Source organism: Fulmarus glacialis, unplaced genomic scaffold (assembly GCF_000690835.1).
Source record: "Fulmarus glacialis isolate BGI_N327 unplaced genomic scaffold, ASM69083v1 scaffold42990, whole genome shotgun sequence".
In the NCBI taxonomy this organism is placed as follows: domain Eukaryota; kingdom Metazoa; phylum Chordata; class Aves; order Procellariiformes; family Procellariidae; genus Fulmarus; species Fulmarus glacialis.
In genome coordinates, this window is record NW_009186674.1 from 6,834 (window position 1) to 29,463 (window position 22,630).

Genomic DNA, 22,630 nt, shown 5'->3' on the forward strand with positions numbered 1-22,630 from the left:
GAATCTTTAAAGAAACTGGAAGATAAATGATTTTCATTTTTGGTATAGTTAGGTTATACTTAGAGTCTGTAATGTTTTGTCAGGCTGCATGTATACATAATTATTTGTGGATTTATTTGTGAGAAAAAGTGTATAAACATATGTATACAGTACATATAATTTAAGTACGCTGTATGAATACATATGATAGAGTAATTCTATATGAAAGCATGGGATGAGTATATGTAAAACTGAACATACTAGGGCTGAAAACAAGAATAAGATAACCAAGAGGTATTTATTTAACAGTAATAGCTGGCTTGTTGCCATTAATTTAGAAACCATTTAACAGTAATAAATGACCACTATTAGAAAAATGAATCATTCCAGCTTCCGAAATAACCCTACTTAGGCTTCTAATAACTGCAAAGTTATAGCAGTATTATCTCTTACCTGGTCCTTAATTTCAAGCTCCCTTATAGTTTTTGTTCTGTACTCTCTGAGCTCCTTTTCTGCCTCATCCTTCTTCATTTTGGTTTGATTCAACTGATAGCGCATTTCTCCACACACCTGTTAGATTATACAGACAACAGGATCTGTAGCTTGAAGAAGCCATAGCCCAGGGTTTGCAATTAGATCTTTTGGTGCCCTCTAGAGGTCATTTAAACGCAACATATTTTAATTTACAGATATTTTAAGACTACATATGGTAAATGTTTTTATATAAAAAGGTGGATCTGAATTCTCTATATAGTCATTAACGTTGAAATATGCAGTGCCTTCTAGATTCAATTATATTTGGATCAAAATTTTTCTAAGTATAAATATTTATGTTGTAAATATGTGTGCTACTAAATACAGTTAAACTACAGTTGCTGGTTTTATATTCTTCTCCCATTCTCTCTAAAATCCGAAGAAAGTCTACGTCAACACTTTCAAAACCTAGAAGTAAAGGATCTATCACACTCCTATATAAGGGCGTAGTTTCTTATCTTGCCAATTTTCCACTGTTAAGAAAGAAAATGTTTAGATGTTAATACGGTAATTTTCAAAGTTAGATCAGAGCATTATAGACTTACTACAAACTGAAGATAAATTCTGTAAAAACAATGCCTAATTCAAATATATGCATGGGCCAGAAGAAAGGGATCAAAGCAACATTTAAAGAAATCTAGTATCACTTCCACAAAGGCAACAATTATTCTCTGCTGTTGGGATGTTCATTATGTTACCTCCTCATTCCTTTCCACCTGAAGGCAGCTCAACTTCAGAGGGTCTCGAGAGGGATTAGGGGAAAGAAAGAGAAAGAAAAAAATCCCCACACCAATCCCTCCCACATAACTTTCACTACTGCTGTGCAGGGATGTTATTCTCCCATTTCCCAACCTAAGACTTTTAAAGGATTCTATTTGATCTTATCTGTTGGGAATGGAGAAGGATGGCGGACAAGCTGTCCCCTTTTTGTCCTTATCCTGTGCAATCACCTCCAATTTGTGCCTGTCCATTTCACCTTAATTAACCAAATATAAATATATGCACATTCCCTAATGAGAACGCAAATGTGTTTACTCGCAGCTACTCTTGGAGAACTTTCCTTCCAAGTCACTCTGCTTCCCTGCTCCACTTGCTTCCTAGATCTGCACACTTTTAATTTGCTGCTACAGCCCTCTGTGCTTCTCAACAATCTCCTCACACACATTCTACAACGCAAATTAATTTCTATTTTTCAGTCTTATACCTCTTCTCATTTTCACTACTTTTTTTTTTTTCCTTCTTCTTAAAAAAAAGGTAGGGTAAGAGTAAATATACATACTACATATGTTTAGGAAAAAATAAAAAAAAACTGTCATAACTTTAAGAAGCAGCATCACTTATAAATTCAAAGGACAGTTTGTGAATTTAGCCCTGTTGCAAGTAACACAAGGTAGCAAATGCTCTGAAGAATGGCAAAGTTCTAAAGCATTATCTTTCTTTAATACTGAAATATCATATGCAACTAAAAAATTCTGAGATGCAACTGCATGGATTGCCAACCCTGTCTTTCTACCTCCTCCTTGCTTTATATGAAGGATGTTACAAAGTGCAATATGTCACTTCCTCGAAGCAAAATAAAAAAAATACAGCCATCCTCGCCTTCAGCTCCCCCATACATTGTACAAAGTGAATAACACAGAAGAATCAGCAGATGGTGCTGTCCTAATAATGGATTTTTCAGTCTCCTTGAAGTTCAGAATGAAGGAAGACGACTCTCACTCCAAACTTTTGTCCCTGACTTCTGGTGCATGCAGAAAACAATGTTTCAGATAAAACTCAAAAAGCAAAATGTTGCTATTTGCTGTTTTTAATAATGGCAAACGGAGTTTGGAAACAAGGAGTCAGATTCACAAGCAGACATAGATGTCACTTACATAGTCAATGAAAAAGGTCAGGGTGATGCACATAGTCCCGACAGCTCAATGGTCAGGACCTTCCTCCAGGATGTTTGAGACTTCTCAATTCAGAACAGGGACACAAATGCAGTTTTCCAATCTCTCAGGACAGTGCAATAAAAACACAGCATAGACTACTGCAAGGTGGCCACCTATTCAACTTTGTATTGATTAACATCAACTGAAGCAGGGACTGGAACCACAGTGTCACCTCTCCTGGGAGATTGCTTCAAATTGGTAGGCTATAAAATTCTTTCCAGACCAATAGATATTTATACCTACTACCTTTTTTCCTCTACCCCCCCATAAGTGGTGCTAGTCACCTGTGAACCCAGTCTGAAAAACCAAAAGTGTGCTTCAGAAATGGTAAATCAAACCATTTTGACATTCTTAAAATGCTCCCTCATTTGTCTTTCAGCTGAAATGGAATTAAATTTTCTAATAAGTTTGGACGACTTTTTGCTGTAAATTTTCTGCAATACTTTCACCTGCTTCTACCAGCAGGGGCAGCAGAGGAAGACAGGGACTGATGAAAACCTTTCCAGAAGTCTCTAGAGGCCTAAAGAATGAATGGCTTGCCAAAACCTTGCAGTCAACAACTGGGGAGGTAGGATTGGCCCTAGGATTATTGGTAAGGTATATAGACATTTCAAGAGGCTGTAACAAATTTGAGTTGCAGATGGCAATTGTTTTTTCTTTCTTATGTTATGACCCATTAAGGCTTTAATAGGTTGAGAAACGTGCAAAATAAAGCATCCAGAAATGATACACATAAATAGACAGATGTTAAGCTATAATTCTTAACTGGAAGAAAGATCTCTTTGTAAAAGGCATACCATCAATATTAATAAATAAAGCAGTACACTGCATACCAATTCTACAAGAAAGCACTTGAAAAACAGTGATTTGATACAGGTCCCTTTATTTTAGCACTGCATATCCCAGACGTAGCAATTACAGGACAGGGTTGAATACTATGGTGTCTCATTCACACCAAATGCAACTTTAAATGAAACACTGGATTGCAGTTTTCAATAGTGATTTGCATAGTGAAATAGAAAGCTTAGCTTTTGCATCTCAAGGTGACTTGGCAGACTGAAAAAGTTATGTTTTTACTCGTAAAACTGTGTCTCTGGGATTTTCAGATGAAGTTTACATTTATCACACATTCTTTATCAATAGACAGGAAAATGCAGAAATAAAAAATTTCTCATCTTTCAAGTCACAATGATAAGGAAAATCAAGCTCAATACTCATTTATAAATGTGCCTACCTTATTCATCTCCATTTCATGAGATGCAAGCTGATGTTGTGATTCTTCTAACTGGTTAACTAGAGAGTTCTTTTCCCTTGTAATTCTCTCTACCTGAGCCTCCAACATGGCCACATTCTCAGACATGGCCGTCACCTGCAAAAAGCCCAAGAACACTGTAATGACACAATTTGACCAACCACAGACCTAAATCTTGTGGGACTTTCTCCTTGAAAGCAACTGTAGTTATGTAGCCAAAATACATAGCATTAAGAATACAATAAAAAATTAAATATATACAATAAAAATATATAATAAAAATATAGCAGAATACGGCTAAATTATTTTAACAATAGGTTCACTATTTTGAATTAATTTATCATACAGCAGTTTATTTGAAACTTTTCATTAACTGGACTAGTCTCCAGGACTTGGTAGTATGGACAAAGTGTCAGAACTAGCTGGTTGCATTAGTCTTGCAGCTGTAAGAATACTATTTAACACCTTGTTATCTATCCTTATGTAGATTAATTTAAACCAAATCATGTTCCCCCAGGTAAAGAAAACTGTCATTGCAACAACAGATCTTAAACTAATTTTCAAGTTCAGAAAACATTTCAGCACTATAGATCAAAGCATGATGTCGCACAAAAACCATATTGGAATAGTATGTTAAAAATTCTAATGTAATTCATATCAAATTTTGCTGAATGGTAAAAAAATGTAACAATAAAGAAGAGACAGTGACCCTTCAGCTATTTAGCCCTGAAGCTTACTAATATAAGTGGAAATAATGGTGTCTGACAGTTCTAGGTTAACTTACAGGAATTCAAAGCCAAACCTAGAGGATTATATATTCATAACTATTTTTCATTCATTATACATCCACCTGATTTATGTATCATGCCAATTCTCCCCTTCAAACAAATCACTTCATAAAGTAAGCGATAAAATATTCATATGGAGGTTGACTTGATGCACAGTATACCATTTCTACCATTTCATTTTCCTGAAACATAAAAGTAGCTAATCATATGTAGAAGTAAATCATGCATATAGATCATAGTTTTCTACAAAGTCATCCCATATCTTTAATTACCAAGCATGACATCATCATATTGTCACTATATGTTGTTTAATGTGTATGTAGGATTTAAAAAAAGGACTACAACTACTCAAAGTGGGAATCAGTTCCAGTAAAATGCATCTCAGTGGGTGATGAAATAATAAGTGATGTGGTGACACTAAGGAGTGAATTATTCTACTAACAAAAGGTATGAAACACTTGTCTAATAGGCTGTACTTTGGAGTGCATACCCTGCTCTAAAGCAAATCTGTAACTAAACAACTAAATGCATAACAAGGACAACTTCCAATAGATAGCAAAGACTCAAACTAGGAGTTGCTTAATAATGTTTCATTGTCTCTGGTGTAAGGTTATTTTTTTTATTTCAGTTTACCCTGGCAACAGATTTCTGATAATGACTTACAACAGTTCACTTTCTTAAATACCACTTAATCCCTATCATTGTACTTAATTCCTGTTTTAATATCTCGACCTGGAGTCAAAGGCTTTGACTTCCTGTAGCAGCTTCAGAACATTATTCTACCATCTCATAATACTAGAAATACAACCATATCACCATGGTTCCCTGTCTACGCTAGTAGGTTTCCAGCCATTTCACAAGCAACCACACTACTAAAGAACCTCCTCTTTTTTAAACACTTAAATAGTTTATCCTGTGCTCTCTCTATCCAGTCTGTGCTCTCCAGATTTTATAAACTGTGTGGCTTATTTCTAAAAGAAGCCCAAAAATATGGAAAAAGCTTACAATCAGAAGAGAAATTCACTATATTGTTTCCAAACCTCCTCCAGAAAATGGTTGAAGAGGTTGCAAATCAAACAAGCATGAAAATCACTAATTCATCGTGCATTTCTCTCTCTCCTCTTCTTCCCATTTCTTTCTCCAATCTTAGAAGTGCCTCCTCTGTCACGTCTCGCAGGTTTACTGCTGTTAGCGTGAGATTTCCTCTGTAGATTCCATTGGGCAGAAAACCCTTATGTTTTACACTCAAATTACACTAGCATCTAGCAGTGTAAAACAAGGTTATCAGGGCTCTGTTACAATGGTCACAGCATAAATGATGAGACAGATTCTGTCTCAAAGAGTTTATAAACATCAGCGAAAGTGGGAAAAGAGATTCCAACACATTTCTGCAGGTGGGCAAATTAAGCATATGATAAGATCACTTTGAAAAATACCATATTAGTATGCAATTACGATACTGTAACATTAATATATATCTGTATATGTAAGCTCAAAGTAGCAAAGAATCCTGATTTTGACATCTGCCAACTTCTGAATGCTTGACTTGGCAACCTAAATAATAATCTTTGAAGAAGCTAGGTACAAACCTTGCATCACATATTGCTTAACCCTTTCCTACTTTGACAAAGTGCACTAGAAAATATTATGCAAACTAAAATAAAGTGCATAACATCAACAACTTAGTATGTATTTAGACATAGCATAAAACCCAGTTATTCAGACTCAAAGGATCACTGTAAGTTACCTACCACTGCTTTAAAGCAATGGTGGAAGTGATTTACTGAGCTCTCAAATCCAAAACTGAAACGAAACGAAAGACAAGCAAACAGCAAGTTTAAAGAGGACTATATGCTCATTGTAATACACAAATAGAAAAAACCCAACTCATACCATTGCTGCCAAGTCCTCCCTTTCCTTCTTCATTTCTTCCCGCAGTGCTTCTTTTTCATCAGTCCTTTTATTTAGCTGAGCCGCTAACTCCCTTTCAAGACGATTCTTCTGCCGTTCCATTTCACTTTTCAGCTGCTCACACTGGACTAGAGCCTAGAAAAAACTAATTTTTTAAGTGGAAGAAATCTAAAATTTTAAACAGACATGGTATTTATCTAATGCCTTCAGAGAAACCAATTTGCTATCAGAAGGGACATCTTTTATTTTTTTACATAGTTATTATGATGTTTATACATACTCTACCGTGTTAACATCTAGAATAGGACTAACAAATTGAAAACAGATGTACATGTTTCTATGTATTCACATGCCCTACTGTCATTTATAAATCTATAAGATTTTAAAAGTCATGGCAAAGATGGAAGCATTTTTCAGAGTATATTTTCCAAATAGGTAGCTGTTCTAAAACGAAGATGATTATTTGCCTTGCATTTAAAATTCATGAATGTACATCACTAGAACCAGCCTCCAATATCTGACTCCTTGCAGTAACTGTAGTTACTGCCTAGCTGCATAGCTGAAGGAAAAATAAATAAACAAATAACGTATGTACTTCTACATCTTTTCCCCCTGAAGTGAATTCCTGAGTGCAGAAGACTAAGAAGAAACCCGGAAGACATAAGTAAAGATACAAAGAAATAATTTTTTTTTTTATTTATTTTTTTTTAGTTTCAGGTTTGTCAAATAAAGAAGATTAATTCTACCACAAACTCGTAAGTGTCCTGCTTAATTTGAAGTGCTAAAACACAGGTTATAGATGTGTTTTCTATCAAAATAGAAGAAACCCTAAGTTCATATGCAAGAAGCACAGTAGACACTATCTTCTAAAAAAGCTGGGGGGGGTGGTAAAAATCTATCAATTTATGCTGATGTATCCCTGCCAAAGGGAGAGGAGGTGAGTGTTATGTCAGTTTAAATCAGAAATACACTACTCCATTAAGTAAATCAAAGTATTCAAAGCACCTAAAGGCAGCTTGCTAGCCCATGAGTAAACTAGATTTCATTTCATCATTTCACTGATATTCAGCATACCTTATGTCAAGGAAGCTGAAGTAACCTCCTTTTAGCATTCCTACCTTATTACCTTTTATTTTCAAATTGGTTTTTTTAAAGTGCTTATTCTTTTTTCACTCAAAGCCAATCCCCTATATGCAATTTCCTTGGTGTTGGGCTCTTCATAAGGGAAGAAAATTAAACCATAATTTTTAGAGAATGCTTTAACAGTCTCCATAAGTTCATGTCAATTCTGCAGGACCCTCCTCAGGGTTTCCTTCCTATCACAAGTCTACCTGGGTGAGGGAATCCCTCTGTTGATGCCTTGAATCCTTTTCTGTAGGAATTTATCATCAGCATCAGCAAACAATTGTCTGCATAGGACTGGTGTATTTTGGTAGACATGTAAAACAATGCAACTCTAGAAGAAATAAGTTGTAAGAAGAAATGTGTATTTTCTTAGCTCCACTGTTTTGACTACATAACAAGCAGTTCAACCATTTATACATTCTTGGATTTGCTTCCACTATGGAAGTTTAACCTTACCAGATCTCCTCCTTGCTCAATGTAATAGGCAAGAGGTCACAAACTACAGAGACAACGGAAAGACAAGAAAAAATGGCGGTTTTAAATAATAAACACCTGAGGTTAGACTTTCTGTAAACAGGGTGATGAAATTGCAATTATAACACATTGGGGTTCCAAATGCTAACTCCTCACTTTTCCTGTCTGGACTGTTCTTTTGGATTCCATGATAATCACGAAAGAAAACAGCACTTCACCTTAAGAGTAGAATAGGACTGGGAAAATAAAGGATGGTTTGTACTTACCAAGAGAAATACCAGTACATGTAAATATGCTAAGTTAATGCAGCATAAGTAAAGGATTTCTGCCTGTTCCTTCATATGACTACAGTTTTTGAGCATGGGAAAAACTTGTATACAAACAGATAGCACTTCACATTTCCTTGCTGCAGTAAAGAGCGTGGCCAGTAGAGACCCTACAGAGCTGCTTTCTTTATGTGGCAGAAATAGTATAGGTATGAAGACCCTTTTTATTAAGGATTCTACTAATTCGTCTTACTAAGTTTTATGCTTAGTCCACATTTCTAACACGAGCTACACTGAATAAGAATTTATAGGGATTTTCTTTTTAAATATTAAAATAAAGATTTCCAACACCAAATGAAAAAGAAGAAGATCAGATAACTTCACTTCATTGCATAGAGGAGGAAAAGTATTTTGTGCAGTTTTACATAGCAGTAAGTGAGTAACATTTCTATCAGACAACTGTGGAACCCACTCCAAAAAAAGTAAACAAGTAAGCAATTGAAAAATTTAGCTCCTCGGGGACAGGATGTGACAGGTGAACAGTGGGCTCAGAAGGATTCTTTCTCTCTTTGTTCAGCAAAAAACAAGATGCTGTAATACTCTGAAATTAAATTCAACAAGTACACAGGATTTCCAACTCTCATTATTTTTTTCCCCACTTTTATAGTTAAAGACCCTACACAAACACACTCTCTCTCTTACAGCATTAGATGAATAATACCAATTTGATCAATAGAACAATTATATCAATCTTGTCCATTATTAAAAACACCAGCATTTCATTTAAAACAAAACAAAACAAAACCCTCTCTTAATCCCGTAGTAATTCACTAATAATACAGTAGATGTCACTAAATATCAAGGAAATAATTTAGGTCAGTATCAGTGGATTGTATATAGTAACTAGGGCTAACACAAGCATTAGATCAAAATCTAATCTGGTTTTATTATTATTTACATAGGACCAAAAGCTTCCTGTAGGTAGCATCAGACAAGACTTCTCATCTTCAAAGAGTTATGTTAGCTTATCAGTTCTTGCACTGCACTCATCTGAGGCAAAAAAGTTGTCTGTAAGCATTTTAAATATGCTTTCCAGAGTAGGTCAGAAATGTGATATGAGAATTACCCTCCTACAGGTCATGAATGCCTTTGAAAATTCTACCATTCAATTTCTATCACCTAGTTGTGAAACTACATCAGAATTTAAATGATGGCCTAAGAATGCAACACGCCCTACAGCCTTGATGAGAATTTAAGAACTCAAATATAGAGTTCATGTTACTGCTCAGAAACAGTCACACTGTTTTTTAAATCTACTACATCATATCAACATGTGATAAAGGTCTTACACATGTATTCTCTCATTAGCATGAAAACTAATTAACATTTGCAGTAGATCTGAATACTAAAAAGCTCTCGGTTCTTGATGAATTTACCTTTGTTTTTTCTAAATTGGCCTCTTCTGCCATTTGCACAGCTTGTTTAACTTGCTCACAAGCATTGGATTCTCTTTGCTGCATCTCTTTCATGTTTCGTCTCAGTGAAACAAGTGCATCCATCAAGTCATCTCTTTCTCTGCATATAAAGAAAAACCAGATATTTCTTCTATATCTTTTCTCAAGAGAAAAAACCCAACAGGTATATCAAATATAAAATGTTAACAGATAAAAGACATAAGGGTGGTAAGTGAAGCAAGACTAAAACCAGCATGGGTTAAGAGTGAAAGACAGTATACTGCTGGCTTGGCAGATATTAAAAATATCATTTGTTTGATGACCAGTCCTTCACTTCAGAAAAATGGACCATTAGTGAAACTGCCAGTAATGACAGCAGAGCTCAAGTCATAAATATATTGAAGCTGAGCAACATTCTGTTGGCATTACAAAATGCGGATCCATGCTAAAAACAAAACAAACAAAAAACCCAAACCCCCTCCCCTCCCAAAAAAACCCGCAAGTTTCTGAAAAAACGGATTGAAGCAATATGAAATTACACTGTCATTAAATGTAAAATAGGGAGCAAAAAAATAAAAGGAAGGGTTAGGTTCAACAAGTAATTCAGATCACTAAGTATATCAAATGAAAATCAATAGCCCTTTGCTGCAAACTGGAACTAAACCAAACAATACGACTTCTGGATTCTACATCCCCTCTGAACTTTTGTTAATTAAGAAACTGATTTCTATACCAAACAGTGAAGCACAGTCAGTAAAACTGTAATACTTAACTTCACCTTTTCATTATTTTGATATGTTGAAAGCTTTTAAATTAAGAGTATAATTGTCTGTGGTTTAGGTGCAACTAGAGATTCTGGCTGAAAACTATTGGGTTTGTTTGGGTTTTTTTTCCTTCATGTTGTGTGGAATGGTAACACAGTTGTATTCGCCAGAGAACTAACAGTCATATTTTGAAATTTCATTTCAACAAGATTTGGACAAAGTCCCTTTGAAAATCCTACTGAAATATCTTTCTTTTTAATAAGCTGCATCACAGGAAGATATAACTTTCAGATTTTGTTAAATCTCAAACTGAAATAATGGTTTAAGAAAGATAAATAGGGCAGCTCAAATCTTTTATTTCAAACTGCACTATAATACAAGATGACAAGAATGTACTGATTTATAGTTTGCTCGTATTTTCCAGTGTCTGTGACAAATAATTACTTTTTTTACAAAAGTAGATTTTGAAACATGACTTTTCAGCAACAGAGAGCTTTCCCAGAAAATTCTTGGACTTGAGAATAGAAAAATACATAAATCCTGGCAACAGTCATGTAATGCGTAGAGATAATATCCATTTGACAGACTATATGTACTATGTCCTTTCAGGTCTAATTGACCCACTACCTAATCTCCAGCAGGCTCATTCTAAAACTTCAGCAATCCTAAGAAGCTTCAGATATATGACAATAAATAGATGTCTGTTTAACAAACTTTGAGAAAGTTGCAGTATCCTATCATTATTACTAGCAAGTAGAGAAATTTTTGAAGATGACTGACTAGCAGAATTTCTTAAGAAAAAAACATTTTAATGCTGTTCAGATTTCTGGATTATATATATCACATTCAGCCTGTATAGCTGTTTTTAAAAATCATTTAAACAAAAGCTACAATTAAAAAAAGGCTGCAGCAAATAATTTCTTTTTTTTTTTTATCCAAAGGAACTTTTTTCTCTGACTTATTGTAGTTAGGGAAGAGCAATGCATCCTATCCCAAACACCTGACCTACTAAGCAAATTCAAGGGGGGAAAAAAAAAAAAAGAAAAAAAGGATTACACTGCTGATGTATCCTAAAAGTTCCCCAAATGTAAGGAGAATAAAGTGGAGCCAGAAAAACTTCTAACTACAGAAAGATAAGGAATTTTTGCAGGAAGTAATAAATCAAAATATATGGACTTCCATAATATTTGTTCTGACAGCATGAAGGGTTTGTTTATACAAAAAGTGCAGGAAACTGACTATCAACACTCTGATTATCTGGACAGGCCAAGGTATCATAATTACAAGATAACGACTAACATTCTTTCCCAGTTGAAATAAGTAGCAAAACTGCCACGGATTTCAAAGTGGTTGGGACCTACACTCATATTCTGCCACTGATTTTAGTATTACAGCTTCAACTTGGGAGTCCATTGTTCTGTAAGTGCACATCTCTCTGTGAACACAACCCAACACACTGAGACTTATGTGGTTTAGTGTAAGCCACTGTACTTTCATTGGGAAAGTAAATACCCCCCAAACCTACTTTGTTACCCTCTCAATGGTCTGCATGTGAACGTTAGAATGAGTCTGTGCAAGAACTGCCTCGTGTTGTGCGCATTTCAGACACAGGCCACCAACCCGGCTAGAATTCGTGGCTGAAAAAAGTGACTTCTGGTGTTTTAGCCTTCCTTCCAAATCTTTGCATGTCTTCTGAGATTCTGAAAGGTCTTTTCTAGAAAGAAGAAATAAAAAGTATTATTTGAGCAATCAAACATTTCTACAAGTTATATTTATATGCAACATATAATTACAGCTGCAACCTAAAAAGAACTGTAAGAATCCCTGTAACGAACGTTATTTTACACATTTCAGTAGGCTAAGGAAGACTTTAGCAGAGAAATAATAGTTGAACTGCCTAATCAAAATTATTAATAGACAAAACAAAATTATATTAATTTGTTCCTTCCCTCTGTAGTATCAGAAAATAGTGAAGTTACACAGAAAATTATTAGATAAAACTTGTCAGCTTACATATTGTCTGAAGAGAGTAAAGGATTCATTAGCAAGAAACATTATAAGCTGTATAAATATTTCAATACCCTATCTAACATTTTTTCTGTTGGTCTTACTAATAATATCACTAACTTCCATTTCTTCTCTACTCTGAAATTAACTGTAAAATTACAATATAAAGTAAAAATCCCCTATGCTCCCTAGTCAAAATCCAGATGTATTCAGCACATTCGCTCTGATCAGCAATACACACAAACTGAGGTCAACCACATCTCCAGAAAAAACAGGGTAAGTTTTTTACTTGTCTCCGAAATTTTTACCAGGTGCTCTGAAGAATTTTCTCCAGAATTTCCAAGCATCTGTCAGGCTGGGGAGAACGCAAGCAGTAGGAATGCTGACATCAGGAAGTTCCAGACAAACGCACACTGTGCACATATAGATCAATTTGACAAATTGTGCAATGAATCCAAAGCTTTTGGTTTGTTACGCAGGCCATCTGGACAGCATACACATAGTAAGTCTGACACATTCTGGTTGCATTGGATTTACTGTGCACATGATATATACACTGCATGCATGCTTATTTCCATCTGGGAAATCTTCTGTGCACTTTTTCCAATTTTAGTAGTTAGTCTATTAAATATAATCCACTATAACCTGAATAGAATTTGCTCTGCATCTATCCTTAGACAGTCATGGTACAACAGAATTATTGTTGGGAAATCTTGGACAGAAATCAGCGAGTCCTATGTAAATTCATGCTTAAAGTTAAAAACAAGGATAGTCCCACTGAAAGCGAAATAATTTCTCACTTTAATTAAAATTTAGCAAATGCTCAAGTGCTTTGCAGAACTTACAGTTTGAAAGATCATGCCCCTTAGGAGAAATCAAGAGACTGAATAATGTACTTGTGGAAATTTTCAGACTATTTTAGCCTCCAATATTTATTTCTAAGCATATTCAAGGTGTTGGGGGAGGGGAATTGGATTACATAGCTGAAATTTAAGATCCTCCTTTACTTTCACTAGCACAATTGGCTTTGCACATAACTTGTCTCCCTACCAGTAACTCTTTTTACACACACACAAAAGTCTAGAATTTTCAGATATATGAAACCACAGTTTATTTAGGGAAAAACATAATTAAACAAAGTCAGCAGCAGTACCATGAATGCAGTGTAGAGGGGGAAGTTTACTGCAGAACACCAAATCCTAAAGTGGTTGCCTCTACCTCTGTTCTTCCCATAGTTTGCTATCCATTCAAACCCTTAATATTTTGAGAAATACATGAGGACTTATTTTCAAATATTTTTGTGTTTAAAGATAGCAGGTTACATGACTGGAAACAATGCCTGCATGCTTCAAAACTATGCTTTCCTGCTCCAAAATCATTATATGGCCTAAACTAGTTCAATGCTTAAGATTTCTAAAACTTGCGATGGTAAAATATTAGTAGAAGAAAGCTAATTCTGGAAGAGCTCACACAAGTTAAAATTTTAACTTCTCTTTTTTTCTTTGATTGGTCTACCTTAACAGACTTGATGTTTCTATAAAGAAAAAGAGTAAAAAGGATAAAGGCATTTTATATCAAGTTGTAATTTCTACTAATACAATAATTCAATTGAATTTATAAAATTTATATATTTCTAATGTTGCTACATAATAGCAGTACATTTAGTTTTGCCACATTTATGTTTGAGAGAACTTCATGTAAAATCAGCTTTCAGGGACACACGACATTCAGACATTTGGGCATCTCTTACTTAAATTCAAATTAAGAGTGGTTCATGTTGTTATGAAGTGCTAATCTATTAACAATAATTTTAAGAACAAAAATAAACATTTCACTTTACCTTAGAGACTGTATTTGAGCATCAAGGACATTGACTTTTTCTTGATAAAGAAGTTTTAGTTTCTCCTTTAGAAAAGACGGGAGAAAATAAATGTCTTTTGCTTTCTTCATAATATTGTCTTTACAAATAAATCTAGACATTAGCCACATTCATTCTTTTCCTCTGAAGATACAAACTTGTTGAAACACTAGTGTCAGAGAAATTTAAGTATTTCACACTTGTGAAAATCTACAAAATGAACAACCCTCCCATTTTCTTATTTCTATACATCTTGCCAGATCCTCATATGGTAAATTGCTCCAGCTTCAATTGCAGCCATCTACAGTAATTTACACAAATTGATGATCTTGTCCCAAGTTTGCTGTCACTCTCCCACAAGTCAGCAGAAATAAAAGAGGAATTCTGAAGAACTTCAAGTAGACAGGCTATTTATTTATAATATAGTGAGTTACTCTTATTACCAGGTGAAGAACTAGATATATAAATCAACCACACCAATGTTAAATACAATGGTGATAACGAACTAGATAAAACACCAGAAATTTAGCTCCTTATGACACTTAGAAAGAAGTCACAATCAATATGATTCTCTTGCTTTAAATATGACAGATGTAGAAAAAGTGCAATTACTGTAAAAACTAGCTTTCAAACAACTGCAGGCGTTAGGGATCATTGAAGAGGTTTTCAGCTCTAGATGAGGCACAAAAATGACAAAAATATATTTTACTAGGAAAAATTAATAAATACACACAATTATCTTGAAGAATTAAAGTACCCTTTAAATTCCACAGCACACATATGCACATGGATAAAAGACATCAAAACTTTCAGTTAACCATGTTTTTCCCAAAAGATGGCAATGCTACCCCATTAATTTAGAGCAAAAAAATTAAGAATATCTTCCCAAACTAAAAATACAGGATAGAGATAACATCGTCTTTGAAACAGTAGGGCTCCTCTGTATTTCTAAAAGCGCAAAATGTGTAATTCAGCTTAGGGAACACAGACTGCACAAAGCGACTTTTTTACCTTACTGAACCTGCGCTGCTCCAGGAGCAGAAAGACTCATTGCAAAAGAACTTGCCTGGAGGGCTACCTAAATTACACCAGCTAGTTCCCACCTGCTTGTGCATTGTGTTACTGCTAAGAACCTCCAAAGTACAGTGGAGCCATCACTGACAGGACATTCTTAAAGTAAGACTTATGTCTGGGAAGTCAACATCTGCAGACACAACCTGCCATCTGTGTCTAACTGGATAATAATATTAATTAGGGTATAATGAGAAGATGAGGTTTAAGAGAATAAAATTTGACTTCAGATTAAGGTTCAGTCAACCAAAACTTCTCCTGTATGTCTGTTACAAAATTAATCATCAGAACTGCAGCAACAACAAAGCACCAAATGGTTTTGCAAAGGTATGACTCTGCGAAGAAAGTTAATACCAACCAGTTCTACAGGCCATTTTTCTATTTCTCCAACAGCTGCTGTAACAAAAGCCTGATCTTTGTTATGTGCTGGTGATGAGGTGACAGGCTGATGCATGCTACAGTCATTACCACCTACAGGCCAGGAGTTCTGAGTATTTGCCTAAAATAAAAATATTAATGCTTCAATTATAATTATGTAGGCTGTTTTTTTGAAGCATATGTTAATTATATAAGTATTGAATCTTACAGTTTTCATTACAGTAGAATATATGACCCAATAAACAAGTTAATTAGGTTGGCAACCTATGATAATGATGTTATCCACAGAAATCCATGTTTACAAACTCTCATTGAAATTTGACTAAAATTCAGCTTGCAGATAACCATTTATATAGCCTTCCTTAAAAAGAATCAGGTCCCTGAACACTGATTAAAACAACAACAGAAAAATACAAACTTACCGAGGCATCTAGAAGAGTTTGTTCTCTCAACATATGTTTCCCAGTTAAGAATTTCAGTTTCTGATGGAGTTCCTCATTTTCAAGTACAACTACTTGTACTCGATCTTTCATCCCAGACAATTCCTCCTATACGATACAGTAACTGCATGTAAAAGGATCCTTGAGAAGGCTATCAACATTTAAATACATCCTGATACCAAAAGTCTAGATTAACATTCTCAACTATTTTAACCCTTTTAGAGAGAATAAGAATACTCAAAAGACAGACTTTGTACATTTGTAGCTAGAATTTCCATATAACTTCTTAAAAAAAAATTGCTTATTTATATTTGTGATAGGACGTACAAATGTCTTTGAAGACCCTTAAACACTACACAGGCACCAAGACACATGGTAAGGCTCAGTATCCACTGAACTGCGTTTGGCTCAGTTTTGGTCATTGCAACAATCAATCTCAAGACTAAGTGTAAGCTGTTTTTAAAGCAATTCTTCATATTTAGGGGACCAGGGGTTTAGTAGGTGAAATATGTTGTCTAGTACCTTGCAAAACTTCACTTCTGCTTCTAAATGGTTAATGTACTGTGACTGATCATTGATTATAGGAACAAGATCAGAAAGGGCTGGTAAGTCTCCAGTTGCAGCTTCTGGGGGTTTCTGAAGGAAGTAAAGAATAGCATGTGTTATATTCCGGTTTTCCATTTATTGCAATAAGATGTTGCTTGCACACAGAATACTACATATGCTTAATAAAAAGTCACCAAGTACTAGATCATGAGGAAGGGAGAAACAGTCACAACTTAAATTCTTCAATACAAAAAGTAAATATGTCACTTCTGTCAAAATGTACAGCTGCTTGATTAAGCACATCTATAAAGCAGGATTAAATCATATCCACAAACCATTTGTAAATGAAATTCATACCGCTATTTCAGTGTATCATCCATTTTAGGCAAACTTAAGGGGATATTTTCTTCTCTGTGAAGTAAATATAAAAATCGCTTGAATTTTAATGAGTTGTGGATGTGCATCAAAGGCAACTCCTCTAAACGTTCATTAACAATTGCTACAGAAACACAACTATGTCTGCAATTTTAATACCTCCATAGAAACACGGGACAATGTGTAATAGGTATTACGTTTATCAAAGAACTTGATTATTGGTATTTTAAAAGACAATTCTAAAAAAACCTTTCTGAAGACCCTATAAATAGGTAACACTTTTGACAGCCTCACAAATTAACTAGTTAAAGAAGGTAACGAAGGGACTCCTTGCCCATTCAAGGTAAACAATTACAGCTCTGCCTTGCTCAGCAAGATTTAAACAGGGATTAAACTTTTTACAAAATGTGAAAAACACAATCGCTATAACTTTACAGCATTTACTCCTAAGAATACAGTACAAACAAAGAATGTAAATAAATGTTACTAAAATGCCCTTAAAATCATAGTTTCCTGAAAACTACAGCTTCTTTCATCCTATTAGCAACAAACAGTCCTCAGCAGTCTAATAAAAAGGACTTATCTAGACATTAAAAAAAATATGTTTTTACAGTTTAATAATTTATATAGTTCTAATGAAGAATAACATACTTTAAAATAATTTTAATGGAGTGACAGTATTAAGCATAAATATGTTAGTCTGCAATGAAACTGCCATTGAATAATCACAAAAATATTTAATGGAGTCTCTACTTTCAAATTTAAATAAATTGGCTACTATCAGATCCACACTTGTCCTCTTTATGTATTTCAATATTGGTTTACTACCTTAGCTTGATATTCCACTATTGCAAATTTCATCCACTGAAAGAACTAAGTACAGTCTAATGCTAGTTGACAAATATGAACTATTTTAATTCCTGAAGCTAAAAGTATACCAATGCAAGCCATAATGTTTTAGTTTGGGTGGGGGTTTTTTAATAATTAAAATTAAGACAGTCAAACTGGGACATATCTCTAAGTAGAACATACATTCTCTTATACAAAAGATGTCTGCTTTTTTCCACCAATTTACTGAACAGTTTTACTCATATTTGTAAAGGGTCAATCCCCCTTTTTTGTATTCTTTTCTGGTAAGGATACAAAATTCACACAGCGTTGTTAATGGGGTCATCTCAGAGGAACAACAGGTACATTTCTAGCATTAGTTCACTATTCTGGATGAAAACAAGCATCTTTACGCCGATCCTCAGCCAGTTTTGAAGCTGATACAATTCTAACATCTGTGATCTCGAGTCGGAAACACAGCTGGTATGGGGCTGGTTTGGATTTGTGCTGGAAACTGTTGATAACACAGGGATGTTTTCGTTACTGAGCAGTGCTTACACAGAGTCAAGGCCTCTTCTGCTTTTCACCCCACCCCACCAGTGAGTGGGCTGGGGGTGCACAAGAAGCTGGGAGGGGACACAGCTGGGACAGCTGACCCCAACTGACCCCAACTGACCAAAGGGATATTCCATACCATATGACGTCATGCTCAGCACATAAAGCTGGGGGAAGAAGAAGGAAGGGGGGGACGTTCGGAGTGATGGCGTTTGTCTTCCCAAGTAACTGTTATGTGTGATGGAGCCCTGCTTTCCTGGAGATGGCTGAACACCTGCCTGCCGATGGGAAGTAGTGAATGAATTCTTTGTTTTGTTTTGCTTGCATGCGCGGCTTTTGCTTTTCCTATTAAACTGTCTTTATCTCAACCCACGAGTTTTCTCACTTTTACCCTATTGATTCTCTCCCCCATCCCATCTGGGGGGAGCGAGCGAGTGGCTGTGTGGGGCTTAGTTGCTGGCTGGGGTTAAACCACAACAATGTGAAAAACTCCATTTCTATTCAAATTATTTTTCACTGAAAAACAGTGCTAATGTTTAACCTGAGAAACATCGGTGTAATGTACACAAAAGTGCTGAAGAACCGTTTCACTAAGAGGAAAATAATACATAGCATATTTTTCCAACAGAAGAACAGAGAACTTCTTAACACAACTTATTAACTCACATTTCTTTATTTAGAAGCCTCTACCTGCCCTTTCATGACGCGAATGCCTGGTAGATCATTTGTGATTTATTTCTTTTTACCATTTTTACTAAACAATGGTTATCAATTAATTATAAATTAATTGGGGGATTTTTCATTACTATTCTGATAATATAACATCTGTTACAGAGTGAAAGAACAGACGTTAGGGGAGCATATATTTAAAGTAGGCCAAATATTAAAATCAGAACTGAAAGACACATCTAATCAGTATGAATTACCAAATGTTTATGCATGAGTCTCAGAAATGCTGTTCACATTTGCATTCTTAATACTGAAAAGTTTACCATATAAACACAAGGATTTATAAAATATAAATGCTTGGCAGCTTTAGAGGCCAGCATTCTAGACAGTAACATGGGATGTTGGGATGTTTTGCCAACATCCCAGATAATTTGGCCCACCTTGTACTTTTCTAGAATGCCTCAAATTTCAAACCTCTAAACCCCAGAATTAGACACTCTCCTGCTGGCAGTCTTTAATCTGCTGCCCTGTAAACTGTCAAGAAACAACAGGAATCAGTCAAAGGCACTCCAGCTATAACAACAGTGTCAGGAACCCAGGCTGGGTACAGTTAGGTTAGCCAAGACCCAGCTTGTAGAACTGCAGTTGTTGTATGAAGCAATCTTGCTGGGCCTTGACCTCAGGTGATGAGGTAGAGAGCAAAAGGAAAATCCCTGCCCAACCGTCTGGGTGTAATCAAAGAAAAGATGTACTCACTTGATGCCTGTTGCAACTTTTTGTCAATGGGCAAGAGAAGGGAATTTTGTAAGACAATGTTATTTATACGTATGAAATGTTGTAAAGTTTACTAAACAGTATACCTTCTGTGAAATTATTTAGCTATAGACACATGCAGTCATCTACTATTCAGCAGTCATCAGGTATTTCAGCATAATTCAATGCGAAAGGTTAAGGTTACTTATAATCTAAGTTTGCTTTCCTTGACCTTTGGGGAATCTGATTCTTCTTATACAAGAAGCATTTCTGCAGTGTCCAGCAAACCACCAGACAAGCTTGTATTTTATAAGGGTTTGAGTTTTTTTGGTGTGTGTGCACGTTTGTACTTCCACATTTTTTGAGCTTTATACTTGGTCTATCTTCAGAACACTTTCACATCCTGGTTAGCAAGCAGATGGAGGACAGTTCAAAAGGAGAATAAGGCCACCACTTCACAAAATCTCTCTTATTGGAAACTTCAAGAGGAAGAAATGGGACAATGCCCTATCGATATAGTAAATTCCCATCTTTTCTCTGTTTACTCCTCCATCACTTAATCCAGTCCCTGAAAGCACTATCACATGTTTCTTAGAAAAAGTATCCCGTTTTCTGAATTTTTCCACTCTACTAAAATTTCCCAATATAAGTAGAAAACTTTGACAAAGATGGATTAAAAGATGGTTTCCCTCCCCTCCAAAGGCTAAATACAAATTGATACTGATTCATGTCATGTCAAGATCAACCAATGATGCACCATTCCCTTGAGCTACAAAACATGAATTCTATCCTGCACCATTATGAGGCAAAAGTACCTGGCAGGACAATCAGACTAAACTCATTAATTTTAGAACACTCAGAAAAGTTGAACTTTAAATAAAATTTGTCAATGTCAGAACAGTAGAGCTAGGCTCATAACACAGGCTCAAAGCAACACAGCAGACTGCTACTTCAATATTGACAGCAAAGAGCTGCTTGTCTTCCTTAGTATAAACCAAAAGTAGTCAGTGTAGACCATCAAAAGATAAAACTGGAACAATGCCTTTGAGTTACTTCCCTACAGGAATACTAGTATCTAGCAGTATCTTGCTCTGTAACACTGCACGTACTTTGGTGCAGTTCTGCTGCAAGAAGGCTAGATCTGAGAAGCCCATGCAAGGGTGTAAACTAACTTTGACAGAGACCATTGCGTTTTGGCAGAGAGCTAGAAAACCTGTTGTTACATGAGCATCTCTAATCCTCTAAAGAAAAAGCATAGTTACAGCATAAGAAGTTACAGCCTTTGAGAATCCTTAAAGTACAGTCAAAGGAAAACAGAGGCTGCTTTTACAGATATTTGTCCATGTAGTCAATCCCAATTGTTTCTAAAACAAAAAGGATGAACTTTTGGTGGAAAGAAAAAGATGAGAAAGCTGAAAGCAATGTGGACTGTGACCCACACTGGATGGTCAACAAAAGAGGAGAAAAGTCTAAATCCTGTATTATAGACTTCTTTTTCCTATGGTCATAAGCATACCAAGTTCTGGCCATAGCCTCAGGAATCTCCTATATTTCAGAATATAAAATGATTCGGTGTTTCTTTTTCTTCCCGGATACTAGAAAATTGATCTCATCATGCATGCTGTTCATTCAAACAACACAAAAGAAACAAGAAACATACATAGAACGACATCTTCCTGCTTGACAGAGAGACTTCACTTTCCATTCCTTCTTGATGTTGCAACAAAATTTTAAGTTGATTAACTAGGAAGAGATAAAAAACATAATAACCAAAAAATATTTACTTTTTTCATTAAAATTAGTACAATTTCTAACAATTTTTAAACTACTTGCTTTCAGAGTAATCTTACCTGCGTGACTGTGCTGCAGTTCATGCCAGGCTGCATTCCCACTGTCATCATTGCCCCTGTCCACATCATCACTGCCCTCGTCCATAGAGGGCTGGTCAAATCCAACTTCACCCTCACCCTTTGCAAACTGTCTTTCCTCCAAGGCATATTTCAGTTGATGGATGCTTTCACTAGCACGCTCTAAAAAAAGGTCACATCATTAGCCACAATAAACAACATAAAAGAAAGTATTTACTGACTGATATTTTAAATTTGAAAAAAAAATGGGAGAACTAAAAGCGTTCCGCCTCTGTCTAGCTTGGCTACTTGATCTAAACTCAGCCACTGGAAGCAATTACCTAATACAAACAGCCAAAACAACTACTGTATGTCACAATTTGCAGAAGAAATATTTACTACATTTTCAAAGAAGCAGCTATAAATAGCATATTAGCTTGTCAATACATTAGGACTCTGTAGCAGCACAAGTAATAATACAGAATCATAGAATAGTTTGGATTGGAAGGGACCTTTAAAGGTCATCTAGTCCAACCCCCGGCTGTGGGCAGGGACATCTTCAACTAGAGCAGGTTGCTCAGAGCCCCGTCCAACCTGACTTTGAATGTTTCCAGGGATGGGGCATATACCACCTCTCTGGGCAACCTGCTCCAGGGTTTCACCACCCTCATTGTAAAAAATTTCTTCCTTATACCTAATCTGAATCTACTCTCTTTTAGTTTAAAACCATTCCCCCTTGTCCTGTCACAACAGGCCCTGCTAAAAAGTTGGTCCCCATCTTTCCAGAACCCCTTCAGGTACTGGAAGGCCACAATAAGGTCT

The 22,630-nt window shown here is 35.6% G+C and overlaps 1 protein-coding gene across 1 annotated transcript; it reads right to left on the reverse strand.

The window, feature by feature from the left end:
* Positions 1-432: 432 nt before the first annotated feature.
* On the reverse strand, positions 433-21,991 carry SDCCAG8 (serologically defined colon cancer antigen 8; the record flags this gene model as incomplete). Its single annotated transcript, XM_009572343.1, has 11 exons — positions 433-549; positions 3,682-3,816; positions 6,381-6,533; positions 9,700-9,838; positions 12,007-12,195; positions 14,329-14,393; positions 15,776-15,916; positions 16,218-16,343; positions 16,758-16,871; positions 21,622-21,704; positions 21,812-21,991. Coding segments are annotated over 11 exons (1,442 nt in total), but the record flags the coding sequence as incomplete, so codon positions are not given.
* Positions 21,992-22,630: the final 639 nt, after the last annotated feature.